This window comes from Rhinoderma darwinii, assembly GCF_050947455.1.
Source record: "Rhinoderma darwinii isolate aRhiDar2 chromosome 5 unlocalized genomic scaffold, aRhiDar2.hap1 SUPER_5_unloc_53, whole genome shotgun sequence".
In the NCBI taxonomy this organism is placed as follows: Eukaryota; Metazoa; Chordata; class Amphibia; order Anura; family Rhinodermatidae; genus Rhinoderma; species Rhinoderma darwinii.
In genome coordinates this window covers 65,761-89,734 of record NW_027461813.1, presented here as the reverse complement: position 1 = coordinate 89,734, position 23,974 = coordinate 65,761, and the positions used below count along the sequence as shown (strand labels likewise).

The window sequence follows — 23,974 nt, the reverse complement described above, 5'->3', positions numbered from 1 at the left end:
GGTTTTCTAAATTGGATCTACGGGGGGCGTATAACCTTATTCGCATCAAAGAGGGGGATGAGTGGAAGACTGCGTTTTACACGCCCGAAGGCCATTTCGAATACCTCGTCATGCCCTTTGGGTTGAGTAATGCCCCTGCGGTCTTCCAGAATTTCATAAATGAGATTTTGAGAAATTACCTGGGGATTTTTCTGGTAGTGTACCTTGATGACATACTGGTGTTTTTCCAAGGACTGGTCCTCCCACGTGGAGCATGTCAGGAAGGTGCTCCAGGTCCTTCGGGAAAATAAACTGTTTGCCAAAACCGAAAAATGTGTGTTTGGGGTACAGGAGATTCCATTTTTGGGTCAAATCCTCACTCCTCATGAATTCCGCATGGACCCCGCCAAGGTTCAGGCTGTGGCGGAATGGGTCCAACCTGCCTCCCTGAAGGCGTTACAGTGTTTTTTTGGGGTTCGCTAATTATTACAGGAGATTTATTGCTAACTTCTCGGTCATCGCTAAGCCCCTTACGGACCTCACTCGCAAAGGTGCTGATCTCCTCCACTGGCCTCCTGAGGCTGTCCAGGCTTTTGAGGTCCTTAAGAAGTGCTTTGTCTCGGCCCCGGTGCTGGTTCAGCCCAACCAAATGGAGCCATTTATCGTGGAAGTTGACGCATCTGAGGTGGGAGTGGGGGCTGTCTTGTCCCAGGGTACCAGCTCCCTCACCCATCTCCGCCCCTGTGCCTACTTCTCCAGGAAGTTTTCGCCAACTGAAAGTAACTATGATATTGGCAACCGCAAACTCTTAGCCATTAAATGGGCATTTGAAGAGTGGCGCCACTTCCTGGAGGGGGCTAGGCACCAGGTAACGGTCCTTACCGACCACAAGAATCTGGTTTTCCTAGAATCTGCCCGGAGGCTAAACCCGAGACAAGCTCGATGGGCGTTATTTTTTACCAGATTCAATTTTTTGGTTACCTATAGGGCTGGGTCTAAAAATATTAAGGCTGATGCACTGTCGCGTAGCTTCATGGCCAGCCCTCCTTCGGAGGAAGATCCTGCTTGTATTTTGCCTCCAGGTATAATCATTTCCTCGATCGATTCTGATTTAGTCTCTGAAATTGCTGCTGATCAAGGTGCAGCTCCCGGGAACCTTCCTGAGAACAAGCTGTTTGTTCCCCTGCAATTCCGGCTAAGGGTACTTAGGGAAAATCATGACTCCGCACTATCTGGCCATCCAGGCATCCTGGGTACCAAACACCTCATTACCAGAAATTATTGGTGGCCTGGGTTGCCTAAAGACGTTAAGGCCTACGTCGCCGCTTGTGAGGTTTGTGCTAGGTCCAAGACTCCCAGGTCCCGACCAGCGGGCTTACTGCGTTCGTTGCCCATTCCCCAGAGACCTTGGACACATATCTCCATGGATTTTATCACCGATTTGCCTCCATCCCAAGGCAAGTCGGTGGTGTGGGTGGTGGTGGACCGCTTCAGTAAGATGTGCCACTTTGTGCCCCTCAAGAAACTACCCAACGCCAAAACGTTGGCTACCTTGTTTGTCAAACACATCCTGCGTCTCCATGGGGTCCCTGTCAATATTGTTTCGGACAGAGGGGTACAATTTGTTTCATTGTTTTGGAGAGCCTTCTGTATGAAGTTGGGGATTGATCTGTCCTTCTCCTCTGCCTTCCATCCTGAAACCAATGGCCAAACGGAGAGGACTAATCAATCTCTAGAACAATACTTAAGGTGTTTTGTCTCTGACTGTCAATTTGATTGGGTCTCTTTCATTCCCCTCGCCGAATTTTCCCTTAATAACCGGGTCAGTAACTCGTCAGGGGTCTCTCCTTTTTTTTGTAATTTTGGGTTTAATCCACGGTTCTCCTCCGTTTCACCTGGTAGTTCCAACAATCCTGAGGTAGAGGTCGTTCATCGGGAAATGTGCACAGTCTGGGCCCAGGTTCAGAAAAACCTAGAGGTGTCCCAGAGCGTACAAAAAACTCAGGCTGATAAAAAACGTTCTGCTAACCCCCTGTTTATGGTCGGGGATCTGGTGTGGTTGTCGTCTAGGAACTTGCGTCTCAAGGTTGCGTCCAAGAAGTTTGCTCCCCGGTTTATTGGGCCGTATAAGGTCATTGAGGTCCTCAATCCTGTCTCCTTCCGGCTGGAGTTACCCCCGTCTTTTCGGATACACGACGTGTTTCATGCCTCCCTTCTCAAACGCTGCTCCCCGTCCTTGGCTCCCTCGAGGAGACCTCCTGTTCCCATCCTCACCCCGGAGGGGGTGGAATTCGAGGTGGCCAGGATTGTGGACAGCAAGATGGTCCAAGGCTCCCTCCAGTACCTGGTCCATTGGAGAGGATACGGGCCCGAGGAGAGGACTTGGGTACCCGCCCGGGATGTTCACGCTGGGGTATTGGTCAGGAGGTTCCACCTGCGTTTCCCCAGTAAGCCAGGTCCACTTAGAAAGGGTCCGGTGGCCCCTCATAAAAGGGGGGGTACTGTAAAGGATCTGCCAGGCACAGCGGGGTTAACTCCCAGAACTAATCAGTCAGCACCTGAGAATACATCCCTGAGACTGACTCCTGCTTCCACCATTCAGGCTGGCAGGCTTAGGAGTGGGAGAGCCTATCGTAACCTGGCCAGACTCAGCTAGCTCTCGCCCTCGGTCTATTTAAGCCTGCACTTCCAGTCCCTCGGTGCTTGTTATTGCTTGTGTTTCCCTCCTTGTGGTTTCCTGGCCCAGCTACAGCTCCTGCTATTTTTGATACTGCTCCATACAGACCCTGGCTTACCGACTACTCTTCTGCTTTTCGTTTTGTACCTCGCACACTCCTGGCTTGACTCGGCTCGTTCACCACTCTGGTTGCTCACGGTGTTGCCGTGGGCAACGGCCCCTTTTCCTTGCTTGTGTTCCTTGTATGTTTGTCGTGTTTGTCGTGCACTTACTGAGCGCAGGGACCGCCGCCCAGTTGTACCCCGTCGCCTAGGGCGGGTCGTTGCAAGTAGGCAGGGACAGAGTGGCGGGTAGATTAGGGCTCACTTGTCCGTCTCCCTACCCCCTGCCATTACAGATACCCAGGTTATACCAGCATTCTCCATATCATTATATACAAGAAGATGTATAACTTCTACCAGCTGTACATATATAATTATATACAGAAGTTACCCGGGTTATACCAGCATGCTCCACATCACTATATACAAGAAGATGTATAACTTATACCAGCTGTACATATATAATTACATACAGAAGATACCCGGGTTATACCAGCATGCTCCATATCACTATATACAAGAAGATGTATAACTTATACCAGCTGTACATATATAATTATATACAGAAGATACCCAGGTTATACCAGCATGCTCCATATTACTATATACAAGAAGATGTATAACTTATACCAGCTGTACATATATAATTATATACAGAAGATACCCAGGTTATACCAGCATGCTCCATATCACTATATACAAGAAGATGTATAACTTATACCAGCTGTACATATATAATTATATACAGAAGATACCCAGGTTACACCAGCATGCTCCATATCACTATATACAAGAAGATGTATAACTTATACCAGCTGTACATATATAATTATATACAGAAGACACCCAGGTTATACCAGCATGCTCCATATCACTATATACAAGAAGAGGTATAACTTATACCAGCTGTACATATATAATTATATACATGAGATACCCAGGTTATACCAGCATGCTCCATATCACTATATACAAGAAGATGTATAACTTATACCAGCTATACATATATAATTATATACAGAAGATACCCAGGTTATACCAGCATGCTCCATAACACTATATACAAGAAGATGTATAACTTATACCAGCTGTACATATATAATTATATACAGAAGATACCCAGGTTATACCAGCATGCTCCATATCACTATATACAAGAAGATGTATAACATATACCAGCTGTACATATATAATTATATACAGAAGATACCCAGGTTATACCGGCATGCTCCATATCACTATATATAAGAAGATGTATAACTTATGCCAGCTGTACATATATAATTATATACAGAAGATACCCAGGTTATACCAGCATGCTCCATATCACTATATACAAGGAGATGTATAACTTATACCCGCTGTACATATATAATTACATACAGAAGATACCCAGGTTATACCAGCATGCTCCATATCTCTATATACAAAAAGATGTATAACTTATACCAGCTGTACATATATAATTATATCCAGAAGATACCCAGGTTATACCAGCATGCTCCGTATCACTATATACAAGAAGATGTATAACTTATACCAGCTGTACATATATAATTATATACAGAAGATACCCAGGTTATACCAGCAAGCTCCATATCACTATATACAAGAAAATTTATAACTTATACCAGCTGTACATATATAATTATATACAGAAGATGCCCAGGTTATACCAGCATGCTCCATATCACTATATACAAGAAGATGTATAACTTATACCAGCGGTACATATAGAATTATTTATAGAAGATACCCAGGTTATACCAGCATGCTCCATATCACTATATACAAGGAGAGGTATAACTTATACCCGCTGTACATATATAATTATATACAGAAGATACCCAGGTTATACCAGCATGCTCCATATCACTATATACAAGAAGATGTATAACATATACCAGCTGTACATATATAATTATATACAGAAGATACCCAGGTTATACCAGCATGCTCCATATCACTATATACAAGAAGATGTATAACTTATACCAGCTATACATATATAATTATATACAGAAGATACTCAGGTTATACCAGCATGCTCCATAACACTATATACAAGAAGATGTATAACTTATACCAGCTGTACATATATAATTATATACAGAAGATACCCAGGTTATACCAGCATGCTCCATATCACTATATACAAGAAGATGTATAACATGTACCAGCTGTACATATATAATTATATACAGAAGATACCCAGGTTATACCGGCATGCTCCATATCACTATATATAAGAAGATGTATAACTTATACCAGCTGTACATATATAATTATATACAGAAGATACCCAGGTTATACCAGCATGCTCCATATCACTATATACAAGGAGATGTATAACTTATACCCGCTGTACATATATAATTATATACAGAAGATACCCAGGTTATACCAGCATGCTCCATATCTCTATATACAAGAAGATGTATAACTTATACCAGCTGTACATATATAATTATATCCAGAAGTTACCCAGGTTATACCAGCATGCTCCGTATCACTATATACAAGAAGATGTATAACTTATACCAGCTGTACATATATAATTATATACAGAAGATACCGAGGTTATACCAGCATGCTCCATATCACTATATACAGGAAGATATATAACTTATACCAGCTGTACAGATATAATTATATACAGAAGATACCCAGGTTATACCAGCATGCTCAATATCATTACATACAAGAAGATGTATAACATATACCAGCTGTACATATATAATTATATACAGAAGATACCCAGGTTATACCAGCATGCTCCATATCACTATATACAAGAAGATGTATAACTTATACCAGCTGTACATATATAATTATATACAGAAGATACCCAGGTTATACCAGCATGCTCCATATCACTATATATATATATAAGAAGATGTATAACTTATACCAGCTGTACATATATAATCATATATAGGAGATGCCCAGGTTATACCAGCATGCTCCATATCACTATATACAGGAAGATGTATAACTTATACCAGCTGTACATATATAATTATATACAGAATATACCCAGGTTATACCAGCATGCTCCATATCACTATATACAAGAAGATGTATAACTTATACCAGCTGTACATATATAATTATATACAGAAAGTACACAGGTTATACCAGCATGCTCCATATCACTATATACAAGAAGATGTATAACTTATACCAGCTGTACATATATAATTATATACAGAATATACCCAGGTTATACCAGCATGCTCCATATCACTATATACAAGAAGATGTATAACTTATACCAGCTGTACATATATAATTATATACAGAAAGTACACAGGTTATACCAGCATGCTCCATATCACTATATACAAGAAGATGTATAACTTATACCATCTGTACATATATAATTATATACAGAAGATACCCAGGTTATACCAGCATGCTCCATATCACTCTATACAAGAAGATGTATAACTTATACCGGCTGTACATATATATAATTATATACAGAAGATACCCAGGTTATACCAGCATGCTCCATATCACTCTATACAAGAAGATGTATAACTTATACCAGCTGTACATATATAATGATATACAGAAGATACCCAGGTTATACCAGCATGCTCCATATCACTATATACAAGAAGATGTAAAACTTATACCAGCTGTACATATATAATTATATACAGAAGATACCCAGGTTATACCAGCATGCTCCATATCACTATATACAAGAAGATGTATAACATATACCAGCTGAAAAAATATAAAATTATATACAGAATATACCCAGGTTATACCAGCATGCTCCATATCACTATATACAAGAAGATGCATAACTTATACCGGCTTTACATATATAATTATATACAGGAGATACCCAGGTTATACCAGCATGCTCCACATCACTATATACAAGAAGATGTATAACTTATACCAGCTGTACATATATAATTATATACAGAAGATACCCAGGTTATACCAGCATGCTCCATATCACTATATACAAGAAGATGTATAACTTATACCAGCTGCACATATATAATTATATACAGAAGATACCCAGGTTATACCAGCATGCTCCATATCAATATATACAAGAAGATGTATAACTTATACCAGCTGTACATATATAATTATATACAGAAGATACCCAGGTTATACCAGCACTCTCCATATCACTATATACAGGAAGATGTATAACTTATACCAGCTGTACATATATAATTATCTACAGAAGATACCCAGGTTATACCAGCATGCTCCATATCACTATATACAAACAGATGAATAACTTATACCAGCGGTACATATATAATTATTTATAGAAGATACCCAGGTTATACCAGCATGTTACATATCACTATATACAGGAAGATGTATAACTTATACCAGCTGTACATATATACTTATATACAGAAGATACCCAGGTTATACCAGCATGCTCCATATCATTATATACAAGAAAATGTATAACTTATACCAGCTGTACATATATAATTATATACAGAAGATACCCAGGTTATACCAGCATGCTCCACATCACTATATACACGAAGATGTAAAACTTATACCAGCTGTACATATATAATTATATACAGAAGATACCCAGGTTATACCAGCATGCTCCATATCACTATATACAAGAAGATGTATAACATATACCAGCTGAAAAAATATAAAATTATATACAGAATATACCCAGGTTATACCAGCATGCTCCATATCACTATATACAAGAAGATGTGTAACTTATACCAGCTGTACATGTATAATTATATACAGAAGATACCCAGGTTATACCAGCATGCTCCATATCAATATATACAAGAAGATGTATAACTTATACCAGCTGTACATATATAATTATCTACAGAAGATACCCAGGTTATACCAGCATGCTCCATATCACTATATACAAACAGATGAATAACTTATACCAGCGGTACATATATAATTATTTATAGAAGATACCCAGGTTATACCAGCATGCTACATATCACTATATACAAGAAGATGTATAACTTATACCAGCTGTACATATATACTTATATACAGAAGATACCCAGGTTATACCAGCATGCTCCATATCATTATATACAAGAAGATGTATAATTTCTACCAGCTGTAAATATATAATTATATACAGAAGATACCCAGGTTACACCAGCATGCTCCATATCACTATATACAAGAAGATGCATAACTTATACCGGCTGTACATATATAATTATATACAGGAGATACCCAGGTTATACCAGCATGCTCCATATCACTATATACAAGAAGATGTATAACTTATACCAGCTGTACATATATAATTATCTACAGAAGATACCCAGGTTATACCAGCATGCTCCATATCACTATATACAAACAGATGAATAACTTATACCAGCGGTACATATATAATTATTTATAGAAGATACCCAGGTTATACCAGCATGCTACATATCACTATATACAAGAAGATGTATAACTTATACCAGATGTACATATATAATTATATACAGGAGATACCCAGGTTATACCAGCATGCTCCATATCACTATATACAAGAAGATGTATAACTTATACCAGCTGTACATATATAATTATATACAGAGGATACCCAGGTTATACCAGCATGCTCCATATCACTATATACAAGAAGATGTATAACTTATACCAGCTGTACATGTATAATTATATACAGAAGATACCCAGGTTATACCAGCATGCTCCATATCACTATATACTAGAAGATGTATAACTTATACCAGCTGTACATGTATAATTATATACAGAAGATACCCAGGTTATACCAGCATGCTCCATATCACTATATACTAGAAGATGTATAACTTATACCGGCTGTACATATATAATTATATACAGAAGATACCCAGGTTATACCAGCATGCTCCATATCACTATATATATAAGAAGATGTATAACTTATACCAGCTGTACATATATAATTATATACAGAAGATGCTCAGGTTATACCAGCATGCTCCATATCACTATATATATAAGAAGATGTATAACTTATACCAGCTGTACATATATAATCATATATAGGAGATACCCAGGTTATACCAGCATGCTCCATATCATTATATACAGGAAGATGCATAACTTATACCAGGTGATCATATATAATTATATACAGAAGATACCCAGGTTATACCAGCATGCTCCATATCACTATATACAAGAAGATGTATAAGTTATACCAGCTGTACATATATAATTATATACAGAAGATGCCCAGGTTATACCATCATGCTCCATATTACTATATACAAGAAGATGTATAACGTATACCAGCTGTACATATATAATTATATACAGAAGATACCCAGGTTATACCAGCATGCTCCATATCACTATATACAAGAAGATGTATAACTTATACCAGCTGTACATATATAATTATATACAGGAGATACCCAGGTTATACCAGCATGCTCCATATCACTATATACAAGAAGATGTATAACTTATACCAGCTGTACATATATAATTATATACAGGAGATGCCCAGGTTATACCAGCATGCTCCATATCACTATATACAAGAATATGTATAACTTATACCACCTGTACATATATAATTATATACAGAAGATACCCAGGTTATACCAGCATGCTCCATATCACTATATACAAGAAGATGTATAACATACCAGCTGTACATATATAATTATATACAGAAGATACCCAGGTTATACCAGCATGCTCCATATCACTATATACAAGAAGATGTATAACTTATACCAGGTGATCATATATAATTATATACAGAAGATACCCAGGATATACCAGCATGCTCCATATCATTATATACAAGAAGATGCATAACTTATACCAGCTGTACATATATAATTATATACAGAAGATACCCAGGTTATACCAGCATGCTCCATATCACTATATACAAGAAGATGTATAAGTTATACCAGCTGTACATATATAATTATATACAGAAGATGCCCAGGTTATACCATCATGCTCCATATCACTATATACAGAAGATGTATAACTTATACCCGCTGTACATATATCATTATATACAGAAGATAACCAGGTTATACCAGCATGCTCCATATCACTATATACAAGAAGATGTATAACTTATACCAGCTGTACATATATAATTATATACAGAAGATACCCAGGTCATACCAGCATGCTCCATATCACTATATACAAGAAGATGTATAACATATACCAGCTGAAAAAATATATAATTATATACAGAATATACCCAGGTTATACCAGCATGCTCCATATCACTATATACAAGAAGATGCATAACTTATACCGGCTGTACATATATAATTATATACAGGAGATACCCAGGTTATACCAGCATGCTCCATATCACTATATACAAGAAGATGTATAACTTATACCAGCTGTACATATATAATTATATACAGAAGATACCCAGGTTATACCAGCATGCTCCATATCACTATATACAAGAAGATGTATAACTTATACCAGCTGCACATATATAATTATATACAGAAGATACCCAGGTTATACCAGCATGCTCCATATCAATATATACAAGAAGATGTATAAATTATACCAGCTGTACATATATAATTATATACAGAAGATACCCAGGTTATACCAGCACTCTCCATATCACTATATACAGGAAGATGTATAACTTATACCAGCTGTACATATATAATTATCTACAGAAGATACCCAGGTTATACCAGCATGCTCCATATCACTATATACAAACAGATGAATAACTTATACCAGCGGTACATATATAATTATTTATAGAAGATACCCAGGTTATACCAGCATGCTCCATATCACTATATACAAGAAGATGTATAACTTATACCAGCTGTACATATATAATTATATACAGAAGATACCCAGGTTATACCAGCATGCCCCATATCACTATATACAAGAAGGTGTATAACATATACCAGCTGTACATATATAATTATATACAGAAGATGCCCAGGTTATACCAGCATGCTCCATATCACTATATACAAGAAGATGTATAACTTATACCAGCTGTACATATATAATTATATACAGAAGTTACCCGGGTTATACCAGCATGCTCCATATCACTATATACAAGAAGATGTATAACTTATACCAGATGTACATATATAATTATATACAGGAGATACCCAGGTTATACCAGCATGCTCCATATCACTATATACAAGAAGATGTATAACTTATACCAGCTGTACATATATATAATTATATACAGAGGATACCCAGGTTATACCAGCATGCTCCATATCACTATATACAAGAAGATGTATAACTTATACCAGCTGTACATGTATAATTATATACAGAAGATACCCAGGTTATACCAGCATGCTCCATATCACTATATACTAGAAGATGTATAACTTATACCAGCTGTACATGTATAATTATATACAGAAGATACCCAGGTTATACCAGCATGCTCCATATCACTATATACTAGAAGATGTATAACTTATACCGGCTGTACATATATAATTATATACAGAAGATACCCAGGTTATACCAGCATGCTCCATATTACTATATACAGGAAGATGTATAACTTATACCAGCTGTACATATATAATTATATACAGAAGATACCCAGGTTATACCAGCACTCTCCATATCACTATATACAGGAAGATGTATAACTTATACCAGCTGTACATATATAATTATCTACAGAAGATACCCAGGTTATACCAGCATGCTCCATATCACTATATACAAACAGATGAATAACTTATACCAGCGGTACATATATAATTATATACAGGACATACCCAGGTTATACCAGCATGATCCATATCACTATATACAAGAAGATGTATAACTTATACCAGCTGTACATGTATAATTATATACAGAAGATACCCAGGTTATACCAGCATGCTCCATATCACTATATACTAGAAGATGTATAACTTATACGGGCTGTACATATATAATTATATACAGAAGATACCCAGGTTATACCAGCATGCTCCATATCACTATATACAGGAAGATGTATAACTTATACCAGCTGTACATATATAATTATATACAGAAGATACCCAGGTTATACCAGCATGCTCCATATCACTATATACAAGAAGATGTATAACTTATACCCGCTGTACATATATAATTATATACAGAAGATACCCTGGCTATACCTGCATGCTCCATATCTCTATATACAAGAAGATGTATAACTTATACCAGCTGTACATATATAATTATATCCAGAAGATACCCAGGTTATACCAGCATGCCCCATATCACTATATACAAGAAGATGTATAACTTATACCAGCTGTACATATATAATTATATCCTGAAGATACCCAGGTTATACCAGCATGCTCCATATCACTATATACAAGAAGATGTATAAGTTATACCAGCTGTACATATATAATTATATACAGAAGATTCCCAGGTTATACCATCATGCTCCATATCACTATATACAGAAGATGTATAACTTATACCAGCTGTACATATATAATTATATACAGAAGATACCCAGGTTATACCAGCATGCTCCATATCACTATATACAAGAAGATGTATAACTTATACCCGCTGTACATATATAATTATATACAGAAGATAACCAGGTTATACCAGCATGCTCCGTATCACTATATACAAGAAGATGTATAACTTATACCAGCTGTACATATATAATTATATACAGAAGATACCCAGGTTATACCAGCATGCTCCATATCACTATATACAGGAAGATATATAACTTATACCAGCTGTACAGATATAATTATATACAGAAGATACCCAGGTTATACCAGCTTGCCCCATATCACTATATACAAGAAGATGTATAACTAATACCAGCTGTACATATATAATTATATACAGAAGATACCCAGGTTATACCAGCATGCTCAATATCATTATATACAAGAAGAGGTATAACATATACCAGCTGTACATATATAATTATATACAGAAGATACCCAGGTTATACCAGCATGCTCCATATCACTATATATATAAGAAGATGTATAACTTATACCAGCTGTACATATATAATCATATATAGGAGATGCCCAGGTTTTACCAGCATGCTCCATATCACTATATACAAGATGTATAACTTATACCAGCTGTACATATATAATTATATACAGAAGATACCCAGGTTATACCAGCATGCTCCATATCACTATATATATAAGAAGATGTATAACTTATACCAGCTGTACATATATAATCATATATAGGAGATGCTCAGGTTATACCAGCATGCTCCATATCACTATATACAAGAAGATGTATAACTTATACCAGCTGTACATATATATTTATATACAGAAGATACCCAGGTTATACCAGCATGCTCCATATCACTATATACAAGAAGATGTATAACTTATACCAGGTGATCATATATAATTATATACAGAAGATACCCAGGTTATACCAGCATGCTCCATATCATTATATACAAGAAGATGCATAACTTATACCAGCTGTACATATATAATTATATACAGGAGATACCCAGGTTATACTAGCATGCTCCATATCACTACTATATACAAAAAGATGTATAACTTATACCAGCTGTACCTATATCATTATATCCAGAATATACCCAGGTTATACCAGCATGCTCCATATCACTATATACAAGAAGATGTATAACTAATACCAGCTGTACATATATAATTATATACAGAAGATACCCAGGTTATACCAGCATGCTCCATATCACTATATACAAGAAGATGTATAACTTATACCAGCATGCTCCATATCACTATTTACAAGAAGATGTATAACTTATACCAGCTGTACATATATAATTATATACAGAAAATACCCAGGTTATACCAGCATGCTCCATATCACTATATACAAGAAGATGTATAACTTATAATAGCTGTACATATATAATTATATACAGAAAATACCCAGGTTATACCAGCTGTACATATATAATCATGTACGGAAGATACCCAGGTTATACCAGCATGCTCCATATCACTATATACAAGAAGATGTATAACTTATACCAGCTGTACATATATAATTATATACAGGAGATACCCAGGTTATACCAGCATGCTCCATATCACTATATACAAGAAGATGTATAACATACCAGCTGTACATATAGAATTATATACAGAAGATACCCAGGTTATACCAGCATGCTCCATATCACTATATACAAGAAGATGTATAACATACCAGCTGTACATATATAATTATATACAGAATATATCCAGGTTATACCAGCATGCTCCATATCACTATATACAAGAAGATATATAACTTATACCAGCTGTACATATATAATTATATACAGAATATACCCAGGTTATACCAGCATGCTCCATATCACTATATACAAGATGATGTATAACTTATACCAGCTGTACATATATAATTATATACAGAAGATACCCGGATTATACCAGCATGCTCCATATCACTATATACAGGAAGATATATAACTTATACCAGCTGTACATATATAATTATATACAGAAGATACCCAGGTTATACCAGCATGCTCCATATCATTATATACAAGAAGATGTATAACTTATACCAGCTGTACATATATAATTATATCCAGAAGATACCCAGCTTATACCAGCATGCTCCATATCACTATATACAAGAAGATGTATAACTTATACCAGCTGTACATATATAATTATATACAGAAGATACCCAGGTTATACCAGCATGCTCCATATCACTATATACAAGAAGATGTATAACTTATACCAGCTGTACATATATAATTATATACAGGAGATACCCAGGTTATACCAGCATGCTCCATATCACTATATACAAGAAGATGTATAACTTATACCAGCTGTACATATATAATTATATACAGAAGATACCCAGGTTATACCAGCATTCTCCATATCACTATATACAAGAAGATGTATAACTTATACCAGCTGTACATATATAATTATATACAGAAGATGCCCAGGTTATACCAGCATGCTCCACATCACTATATACAAGAAGATGTAAAACTTATACCAGCTGTACATGTATAATTATATACAGAATATACCCAGGTTATACCAGCATGCTCCATATCACTATATAAAAGAAGATGTATAACATATACCAGCTGTACAGATATAATTATATACAGAATATACCCAGGTTACACCAGCATGCTCCATATCACTATATACAGGAAGATGTATAACTTATACCAGCTGTACATATATAATTATATACAGAAGATGCCCCGGTTATACCAGCATGGTCCATATCACTATATACAAGAAGATGTATAACTTATACCAGCTGTACAGATATAATTATATACAGGAGATACCCAGGTTATACCAGCATTCTCCATATCACTATATACAGGAAGATGTATAACTTATACCAGCTGTACATATATAATTATATACAGAAGATACCCGGGTTATACCAGCATGCTCCATATCTCTATATACAAGAAGATGTATAACTTAGACCAGCTGTACATATATAATTATATACAGGAGATACCCAGGTTATACCAGCATGCTCCATATCACTATATACAAGAAGATGTATAACTTATACCAGCTGTACATATATAATTATATACAGAAGATACCCAGGTTATACCAGCATGCTCCATATCACTACATACAAGCAGATGTATAACTTATACCAGCTGTACATATATAATTATATACAGAAGATACCCAGGTTATACCAGCATGCTCCATATCACTATATACAAGAAGATGTATAACTTATACCAGCTGTACATATATAATTATATACAGAAGATGCCCAGGTTATACCAGCATGCTCCATATCACTATATACAAGAAGATGTATAACTTATACCAGCTGTACATATATAATTATATACAGAAGATACCCAGGTTATACCAGCATGCTCCATATCACTATATACAAGAAGATGTATAACTTATACCAGCTGTACATATATAATTATATACAGGAGATACCCAGGTTATACCAGCATGCTCCATATCACTATATACAAGAAGATGTATAACTTATACCAGCTGTACATATATAATTATATACAGGAGATACCCAGGTTATACCAGCATGCTCCATATCACTATATACAAGAAGATGTATAACTTATACCAGCTGCACATATATAATTATATACAGAAGATACCCAGGTTATACCAGCATGCTCCATATCACTATATACAAGAAGATGTATAACTTATACCAGCTGTACATATATAATTATATACAGAAGATACCCAGGTTATACCAGCATGCTCCATATCACTATATACAGGAAGATGTATAACTTATACCAGCTGTACATATATAATTATATACAGAAGATGCCCAGGTTATACCAGCATGGACCTTTTGTGTGTAGGAGCAGATGCCCGGGTTGTATGTGTTTTGGGTGCAGCTTTTCCGTCATTATGAAGACTAGATTATGGGTTACTGACCTTCCAGTGTGAATCTGAAGAGATCCGCATACAGGTCGACTGTCAGGGATCCTCTTGTATTTTTGTTTATTCGCCGTTGCATTAAAGACACGAAGTCTCCAGCCACCTCATCCAGGAAGGGCAGAAACTTTTTGACTCCAGTCAGGCTTAGAACCTCCTTGTTCATTATAATCCGGTCAGATCTCCAGTCCTCTCCATTCCTGTCCAAACACAAACATTGACCTGAGTGTCTGGTGTCAATCTTATGTCCCAATCAATGGAGGAGATTAGAGTGAAGTCCCCCCTTCCACCGATTCCCCAGTCACTAGAGGTCTTGAAAAGTAAGAGATCCGGGTTTGAGAAAACGAGATGACAACCAACCTCGGGGGTCAGCAAGAAATAACAGGGGCGACAACCAATCAACGGCCAACAACGAAATACGGGAAGGGCGACAAGTAACCATGGAGGGCAACAATCAATGACGGGGCGACAACTTGTCATGGAGTCACCCGGCCTCTCTTACCCAGGAAATCTGCCTAATGGCACAGGGATCCGGGAATGACAGATCTCTGTATGACGGGGGATTTCCATTGTTTGTGATTGGTCCATTCCTGCAGGCGCGGCTCTACAGCTTCTATGCGTTTATTAACAGTGCGCTTCTTTGTATGGTGAGGGTATGCAGCGGAAAGCCTCCCGACATATGCGCCAAACTTAACCAAGACACATGCAGCTGTTTGCCATAGAGTTATACACATTGCCCATTGATGTACACTGCGCAGTTTACCACAGTTGCCAGACGCCGCTGGATTTTAGACAATTACGTTTTTTATTCATAATAATGATACCGTCTTATGGCGGCCGGACTTAGGACAACAGGACACAGGTCCACAGAAAATCGCCTTTGCTGTAGAACAGGCGTGCTCATCGGCTGACTCTATGGGGGCAGATCATGAGATTACTAGCGGAGATCACTTACAGCAGAAACACTCCATATTTGTGGTTTCTCATGTCCCTGTGGGTCGCCCAAGCTTCAATGGTCATCCTACGAGGAAAGACTCCCTCAGACTGGAAGAGCCGGGCAACGTCCTGAGGAAGCATAATGTTCACACTGCTGTGCGAGCCGAGGTTCTCCCTACAAAGGTGGACACAAATACACATGACACAGCCAATCATACTGAAGAGAAAAGGAGGATGGCGTCTGGTGCAGGAAGGTGATGGTCTCAGGATGGGGTTCTTTACAGTAAGAGCGGTGAAGGTGTGGAGTCCCTGACTACTAAAAGGAGTAACGACCCAATCTGTAGCAGAATTTCTAATATTACGGGAGAGCATCAGTTGTATGTAGATGAAGGTGAGGCTTAGAAAAGGTTTCTTCAGAGCACAGCAGATGTCGGGAAAGATGCCCGATCCTTAGTTTCCATGGGAGAAAAGCTGCTGCCATAGGGATCTAGGGAAAACAGAGGGGTCTGGGGGAAAACAGAGGGGTCTGGGGGAAAGTAGAGGGGTCTGGGGGAAAACAGAGGGGTCTGGGGGGAAACAGAGGGGCCTGGGGGAAAACAGAGGGGTCTGGGGGAAACAGAGGGGTCCGGGGGAAAACAGAGGGGTCTGGGGGAAACAGAGGGGTCCGGGGGAAACAGAGAGGTCTGGGGGAAACAGAAGGGTCTGGGGGAAACAGAGGGGTCTAGGGAAAACAGAGGGGTCTAGGGAAAACAGAGGGGTCTAGGGAAAACAGAGGGGCCTGGGGGAAAACAGAGGGGTCTGTGGGAAAACAGAGGGGTCTGTGGGAAACAGAGGGGTCCGGGGGAAACAGAGGGGTCTGGGGGAAACAGAGGGGTCTAGGGAAAACAGAGGGGTCTAGGGAAAACAGAGGGGTCTAGGGAAAACAGAGGGGTCTAGGGAAAACAGAGGAGTCTGGGGGAAACAGAGGAGTCTGAGGGAAACAGAGGAGTCTGGGGGAAACAGAGGAGTCTGGGGGAAACAGAGGGGTCTAGGGAAAACAGAGGGGTATGGGGGAAAACAGAGGGGTCTGGGGGAAAACAGAGGGGTCTAGGGAAAACAGGGGTCTAGGGAAAACAGAGGGGTCTAGGGAAAACAGGGGCCTGGGGGAAAACAGAGGGGTCCGGGGGAAACAGAGGGGTCTGGGGGAAACAGAGGGGTCTGGGGGAAACAGAGGGGTCTAGGGAAAACAGAGGGGTCTAGGGAAAACAGAGGGGTCTAGGGAAAACAGAGGAGTCTGGGGGAAACAGAGGAGTCTGGGGGAAACAGAGGAGTCTGGGGAAAACAGAGGGGTCTGGGGGAAAACAGAGGGGTCTAGGGAAAACAGGGGTCTAGGGAAAACAGAGGGGTATGGGGAAAACAGAGGGATCTAGGGAAAACGGGTCTAGGGAAAACAGAGGGGTCTGTGGAAAACCGGGGTGTCTAGGGAAAACAAAGGTGTCTGGGGGAAACAGAGGGGTCTGTGGAAAACAGGGGTGTCTAGGGAAAACAGAGGGATCTGGGGGAAACAGAAGGGTCTGTGGAAAACAGGGGTGTCTAGGGAAAACAGGGGTCTGGGGGAAACAGAAGGGTCTGGGGAAACAGGGGTGTCTGGGAGGAAACAGAGGGGACTGGGGGAAACAGGGGTCTGGGGGGAAACTGAGGGGTCTGGCAGCAGCTAATTCCCCTCTCACCATTGAGAACACACGTACGGTTGGACGAGCCGAGCGCGCATGTATATGGGGGAGTTGGGAGGAATAGGTGTTGGCAGCTTTATTATGGAAATGACTGCTACCCAAGGGCACACATAGGGGTGATGGGCATCAGTGTGTTGATGGGAGGGAGGACCCCATTTTTTCTGTCATTTGTTATAAGCTATAAGACAAATACATCCTCATAACTCTGGGGAGAATTCTCTTCTTCCTGGCCAGTTACTCTCATAGGACATCCTAGAGTAAGTCTTATATTAGATTTTATCGAGTACCCGGGATGGGACACAGTTTCTGGCACAGTTTGGGGGTCATCTCGTTGATAATACGGAGTGTCATAAACTGTAAGTAGAGAAATGTGCTCCACTAAACTTTACACAGGGGTCTGAATGGGGTCAATGGTAAATTCAGGTGGCACTTAGGGAGAGAGATGAGGGCACAGGGAAATTCCCCAGTTTGCCACTCTAAAAGCAGCCCTACATCTACATGGTAAGAAGTGGCGTCTATAGGCAATGATCAATTACTGAACCTATCAGACAGCCCTACTCTGGATACATATTGTGGGACATGGTGCAGAATTTTAACAACCCAGTAACCTAAATCTTTACACAATCGGGTCAAGAGACAGAAGGACCTTGCTGACCACCAACATTCTGAGGAGACACGTGACCACAGGGTCAAATAGGCGGAACATCAGCTCTGAGGAGAGGAGCAAGAGGTTTATCCCAAGGTGAGACATGAGCCTTTCCCACAACTTGTTACTTCTCAAAAGACCTATTGCCTCTAAAACCCTCTGTCCCCTCCAGACCCCTCTGTCCCCTTTCAGACCCCTATGTCCTTCCTCCAGACCCCTCTGTCCTCCCCCCAGACTCATCTGTTCTCCCTCTAGTCTCCTCTGTCCTCCCCGGACTCCTCTGTCCTCCTCCCTCCAAACTCCTCTGTCCTCCTCCCTCCAGACTCCTCTGCCCTCCTCCCTCCAGATTCCTCTGTCGTCCTCCCTCCAGACCCCTCTGTTCCCCCTCCAGACTCGTCTGTCCTCCTCCCTCCAATCTCCTCTGTCCTCCCTCCAGACTCCTCAGTCCTCCTCCCTCCAGACTCCTCAGTCCTCCTCCCTCCAGACTCCTCTGCCCTCCTCCCTCCAGACCCCTCTGCCCTCCTCCCTCCAGACCCCTCTGCCCTCCTCCCTCCAGACCCCTCTGCCCTCCTCCCTCCAGACCCCTCTGCCCTCCTCCCTCCTCTGTCCTCCTCCCTCCAGACTCCTCTGTCCTCCTCCCTCCAGACTCCTCTGTCCTCCTCCCTCCAGACCCCTCTGCCCTCCTCCCTCCAGACCCCTCTGCCCTCCTCCCTCCAGACTCCTCTGCCCTCCCCTTCCAGACCCCTCTGTTCTCCTCCCTCCAGACTCCTGTCCTCCCTCCAGACCCCTCTGCCCTCCTCCCTCCAGACCCCTCTGCCCTCCTCCCTCCAGACCCCTCTGCCCTCCTCCCTCCAAACTCCTCTGTCCTCCTCCCTCCAAACTCCTCTGTCCTCCTCCCTCCAGACTCCTCTGTCCTCCTCCCTCCAGACCCCTCTGTCCTCCTCCCTCCAGACCCCTCTGTCCTCCTCCCTCCAGACCCCTCTGTCCTCCGCCCTCCAGACCCCTCTGTCCTCCCTCCAGACCCCTCTGTCCTCCTCCCTCCAGACTCCTCTCTCCTCTTCCCTCCAGACTCCTCTGTCCTCCTCCCTCCAGACTCCTCTGTCCTCCCTCCAGGCTCCGCTGTCCTCCTCCCTCCAGACTCCTCTGTCCTCCTCCCTCCAGACTCCTCTGTCCTCCTCCCTCCAAACTCTTCAGACATCCTCCCTCCAGATTCCTCTGTCCCTCTCCAGACACCAGCAGCTTCTTGGCTTGACAAGACATCTTGATCTTTAGAGTAGTTGCTTGGAGTTATTTCCTCAGTAAATAATTTTTTTTTTCAACAAAACATCCTCCAGGAGATATTACATCTACGTGTCAACAGTCATGGTGCCTTCAGTCAAAAACAAACCCACACTCCACATGTTCTTTGGCTCTGCTTCTTCACCAGGTTGGACTGATGATTGTAGACCTGACGTGAAGAGGATTCCATTGTTTCTAGGGTAGCAGAGAGAAGACCAATATGTCCGCCATTACAGCTGCCACATGAGTAGTCTTCTCAAACCTCACGTGACAACGTTGACTAGTAATAATCAGGGTCCTCACTCCTCTTGTTTGAATAGTTAGTTTGTCACTATGTAATGTCTGATATTATCTGTACATGTTCCCTCTGAGTTGTAAAGTGCTGCGGAATATGTTGGCGCCACATAAATAACGATTATTATAACTAATTGGAATAATTGCAATGTAAATGTCTATTGTCATTTTCGAGGGATCCCCCCCAGAACATAAATATACACAAATTTAAATATTCCCTTCAGCATGCGGAAAATGTGGTGTTACAATGGCAGAAGTCCAACACTTACCTGTAAATGGGTCCCAGGCGGTGGAAGTTCTCCTCCATGACATGGTGCATGCGTTGGAAACTGTTTTTTCTCCAGAACTGGAAAAGGTTGTACCAAGCGTTACGGCCAGTGCTGGGGATGGAGTGAAAAGGCAGAACCGTGCTGCTGGAGGACACATCTGAGGGGGCTTCTTGGATCAGGGGAGCTGTGGACATTCTTGACATTCCTGTCCAGAGAAAGCTCCCAGGATTTAAGGGACGGTGTCCCACTAAACATGACCCCACCTGTCCCAGAACTTTCTTCCCCATTATGAACTGTACTGTTCTGTGTGTGTAATCTCAACCGCTCTCCTTGTGGTGGCTCAATCTCTCATTGCTTCTTCTGCCTACCCCAGTGACTCACAGACCATGCTATGTCCCAATCTGATTTTGACCCTCTCACCCTAGTCTGACTATCAATGTCAAAGCCTCCAGGGTCTCCACTCTGCTACGTCTTGAGCCGTCTCTCTCTCTCAGTTGTCTACAGGGATATTCTCATATACACCAGCTATCACCAGATCTTTCCATGACACAGAGCGCCCCCCTTCCTAGCTTGGACCACCCTGTCACCCCTCCCTGACCTCCATCAACTGAGTTGTTTGATCATTGAGCATGTAAATGATGATTTGGTTTCAGTAGGTGTCATGTTAATGAGAAGCGTCGTCCATCACAAAGGGGGCAGCAGAGACAAACGCTAGATAAAAAGGGGCCACATATGTAAACATATCTCATAAATATAGTATGTGACCCTTAACTACTCTGCCACAGCTGAATTTTCCAGGCTAAGTTTTCAGTGGAGTCTGAGCCATTATAAATTACAAAGCCAAGGTCCTTGAAGGCAACAACCCCCATCATGTCCGAAAAATAAACGTCTGATTATAAAGAATATCACATTTCTAATAAATATTATTGAAGAGACGGGTAAAAAGTATTATCATGAAACTCATGTATAAAGATACAGCGGCCGCGGTCAACCTGCTACAAGAGGCGAGAATATGTAAAGCCTTGTGTTCTAGAAATATATATAGAATATGCCGGTGTAGTATATATAGAATATGCCGGGTGTAGTATATATAGAATATACCGGGTGTAGTATATATAGAATATGCCGGGTGTAGTATATATAGAATATGCCGGGTGTAGTATATATAGACGGGTGTAGTATATATAGAATATATCGGGTGTAGTATATATAGAATATGCCGGGTGTAGTATATATAGAATATGCCGGGTGTAGTATATATAGAATATGCCGGGTGTAGTATATATAGAATATACCGGGTGTAGTATATATAGAATATGCCGGGGGTAGTATATATAGTATATGCCGGGTGTAGTATATATAGAATATGCCGGGTGTAGTATATATAGAATATGCCGGGTGTAGTATATATAGAATATGCCGGGTGTAGTATATATAGAATATGCCGGGTGTAGTATATATAGAATATACCGGGTGTAGTATATATAGAATATGCCGGGTGTAGTATATATAGAATATACCGGGTGTAGTATATATAGAATATGCCGGGTGTAGTATATATAGAATATGCCGGGTGTAGTATATATAGAATATGCCGGGTGTAGTATATATAGAATATATCAGGTGTAGTATATATAGAATATGCCGGGTGTAGTATATATATAGAATATATCGGGTGTAGTATATATAGAATATACCGGGTGTAGTATATATAGAATATGCCGGGTGTAGTATATATAGAATATGCCGGGTGTAGTATATATAGAATATCCTGGGTGTAGTATATATAGAATATGCCGGGTGTAGTATATATAGAATATGCCGGGTGTAGTATATATAGAATATGGCGGGTGTAGTATATATAGAATATGCCGGGTGTAGTATATATAGAATATGCCGGGTGTAGTATATATAGAATATGCCGGGTGTAGTATATATAGAATATACCGGGTGTAGTATATATAGAATATGCCGGGTGTAGTATATATAGAATATACCGGGTGTAGTATATATAGAATATGCCGGGTGTAGTATATATAGAATATGCCGGGTGTAGTATATATAGAATATTCCGGGTGTAGTATATATAGAATATGCCGGGTGTAGTATATATAGAATATGCCGGGTGTAGTATATATAGAATATACCGGGTGTAGTATATATAGAATATGCCGGGTGTAGTATATATAGAATATGCCGGGTGTAGTATATATAGAATATGCCGGGTGTAGTATATATAGAATATGCCGGGTGTAGTATATATAGAATATGCCGGGTGTAGTATATATAGAATATGCCGGGTGTAGTATATATAGAATATGCCGGGTGTAGTATATATGGAATATGTCGGGTGTAGTATATATAGAATATGCCGGGTGTAGTATATATAGAATATGCCGGGTGTAGTATATATAGAATATGCCGGGGGTAGTATATATAGAATATGCCGGGTGTAGTATATATAGAATATGCCGGGTGTAGTATATATAGAATATACCGGGTGTAGTATATATAGAATATGCCGGGTGTAGTATATATTGAATATGCCGGGTGTAGTATATATAGAATATGCCGGGTGTAGTATATATAGAATATTCCGGGTGTAGTATATATAGAATATGCCGGGTGTAGTATATATAGAAT

The 23,974-nt window shown here is 39.9% G+C and overlaps 1 protein-coding gene across 1 annotated transcript in view; it reads right to left on the bottom strand.

Annotated features, from left to right (window-relative positions):
• LOC142696308 (cytochrome P450 11B, mitochondrial-like) overlaps nucleotides 1-21,752 on the bottom strand; it is a 95,389-nt gene extending 73,637 nt beyond the window's left edge. The window contains exons 1-3 of the mRNA XM_075847638.1: nucleotides 21,332-21,752; nucleotides 17,152-17,307; nucleotides 16,197-16,396 (exon numbers count right to left, since the gene is read on the bottom strand). Coding sequence (XP_075703753.1) covers nucleotides 16,197-16,396; nucleotides 17,152-17,307; nucleotides 21,332-21,618 — 643 coding nt within the window. The 5' untranslated portion in view covers nucleotides 21,619-21,752. The remainder of the gene's footprint in view (nucleotides 1-16,196; nucleotides 16,397-17,151; nucleotides 17,308-21,331) is intronic.
• Nucleotides 21,753-23,974: the final 2,222 nt, after the last annotated feature.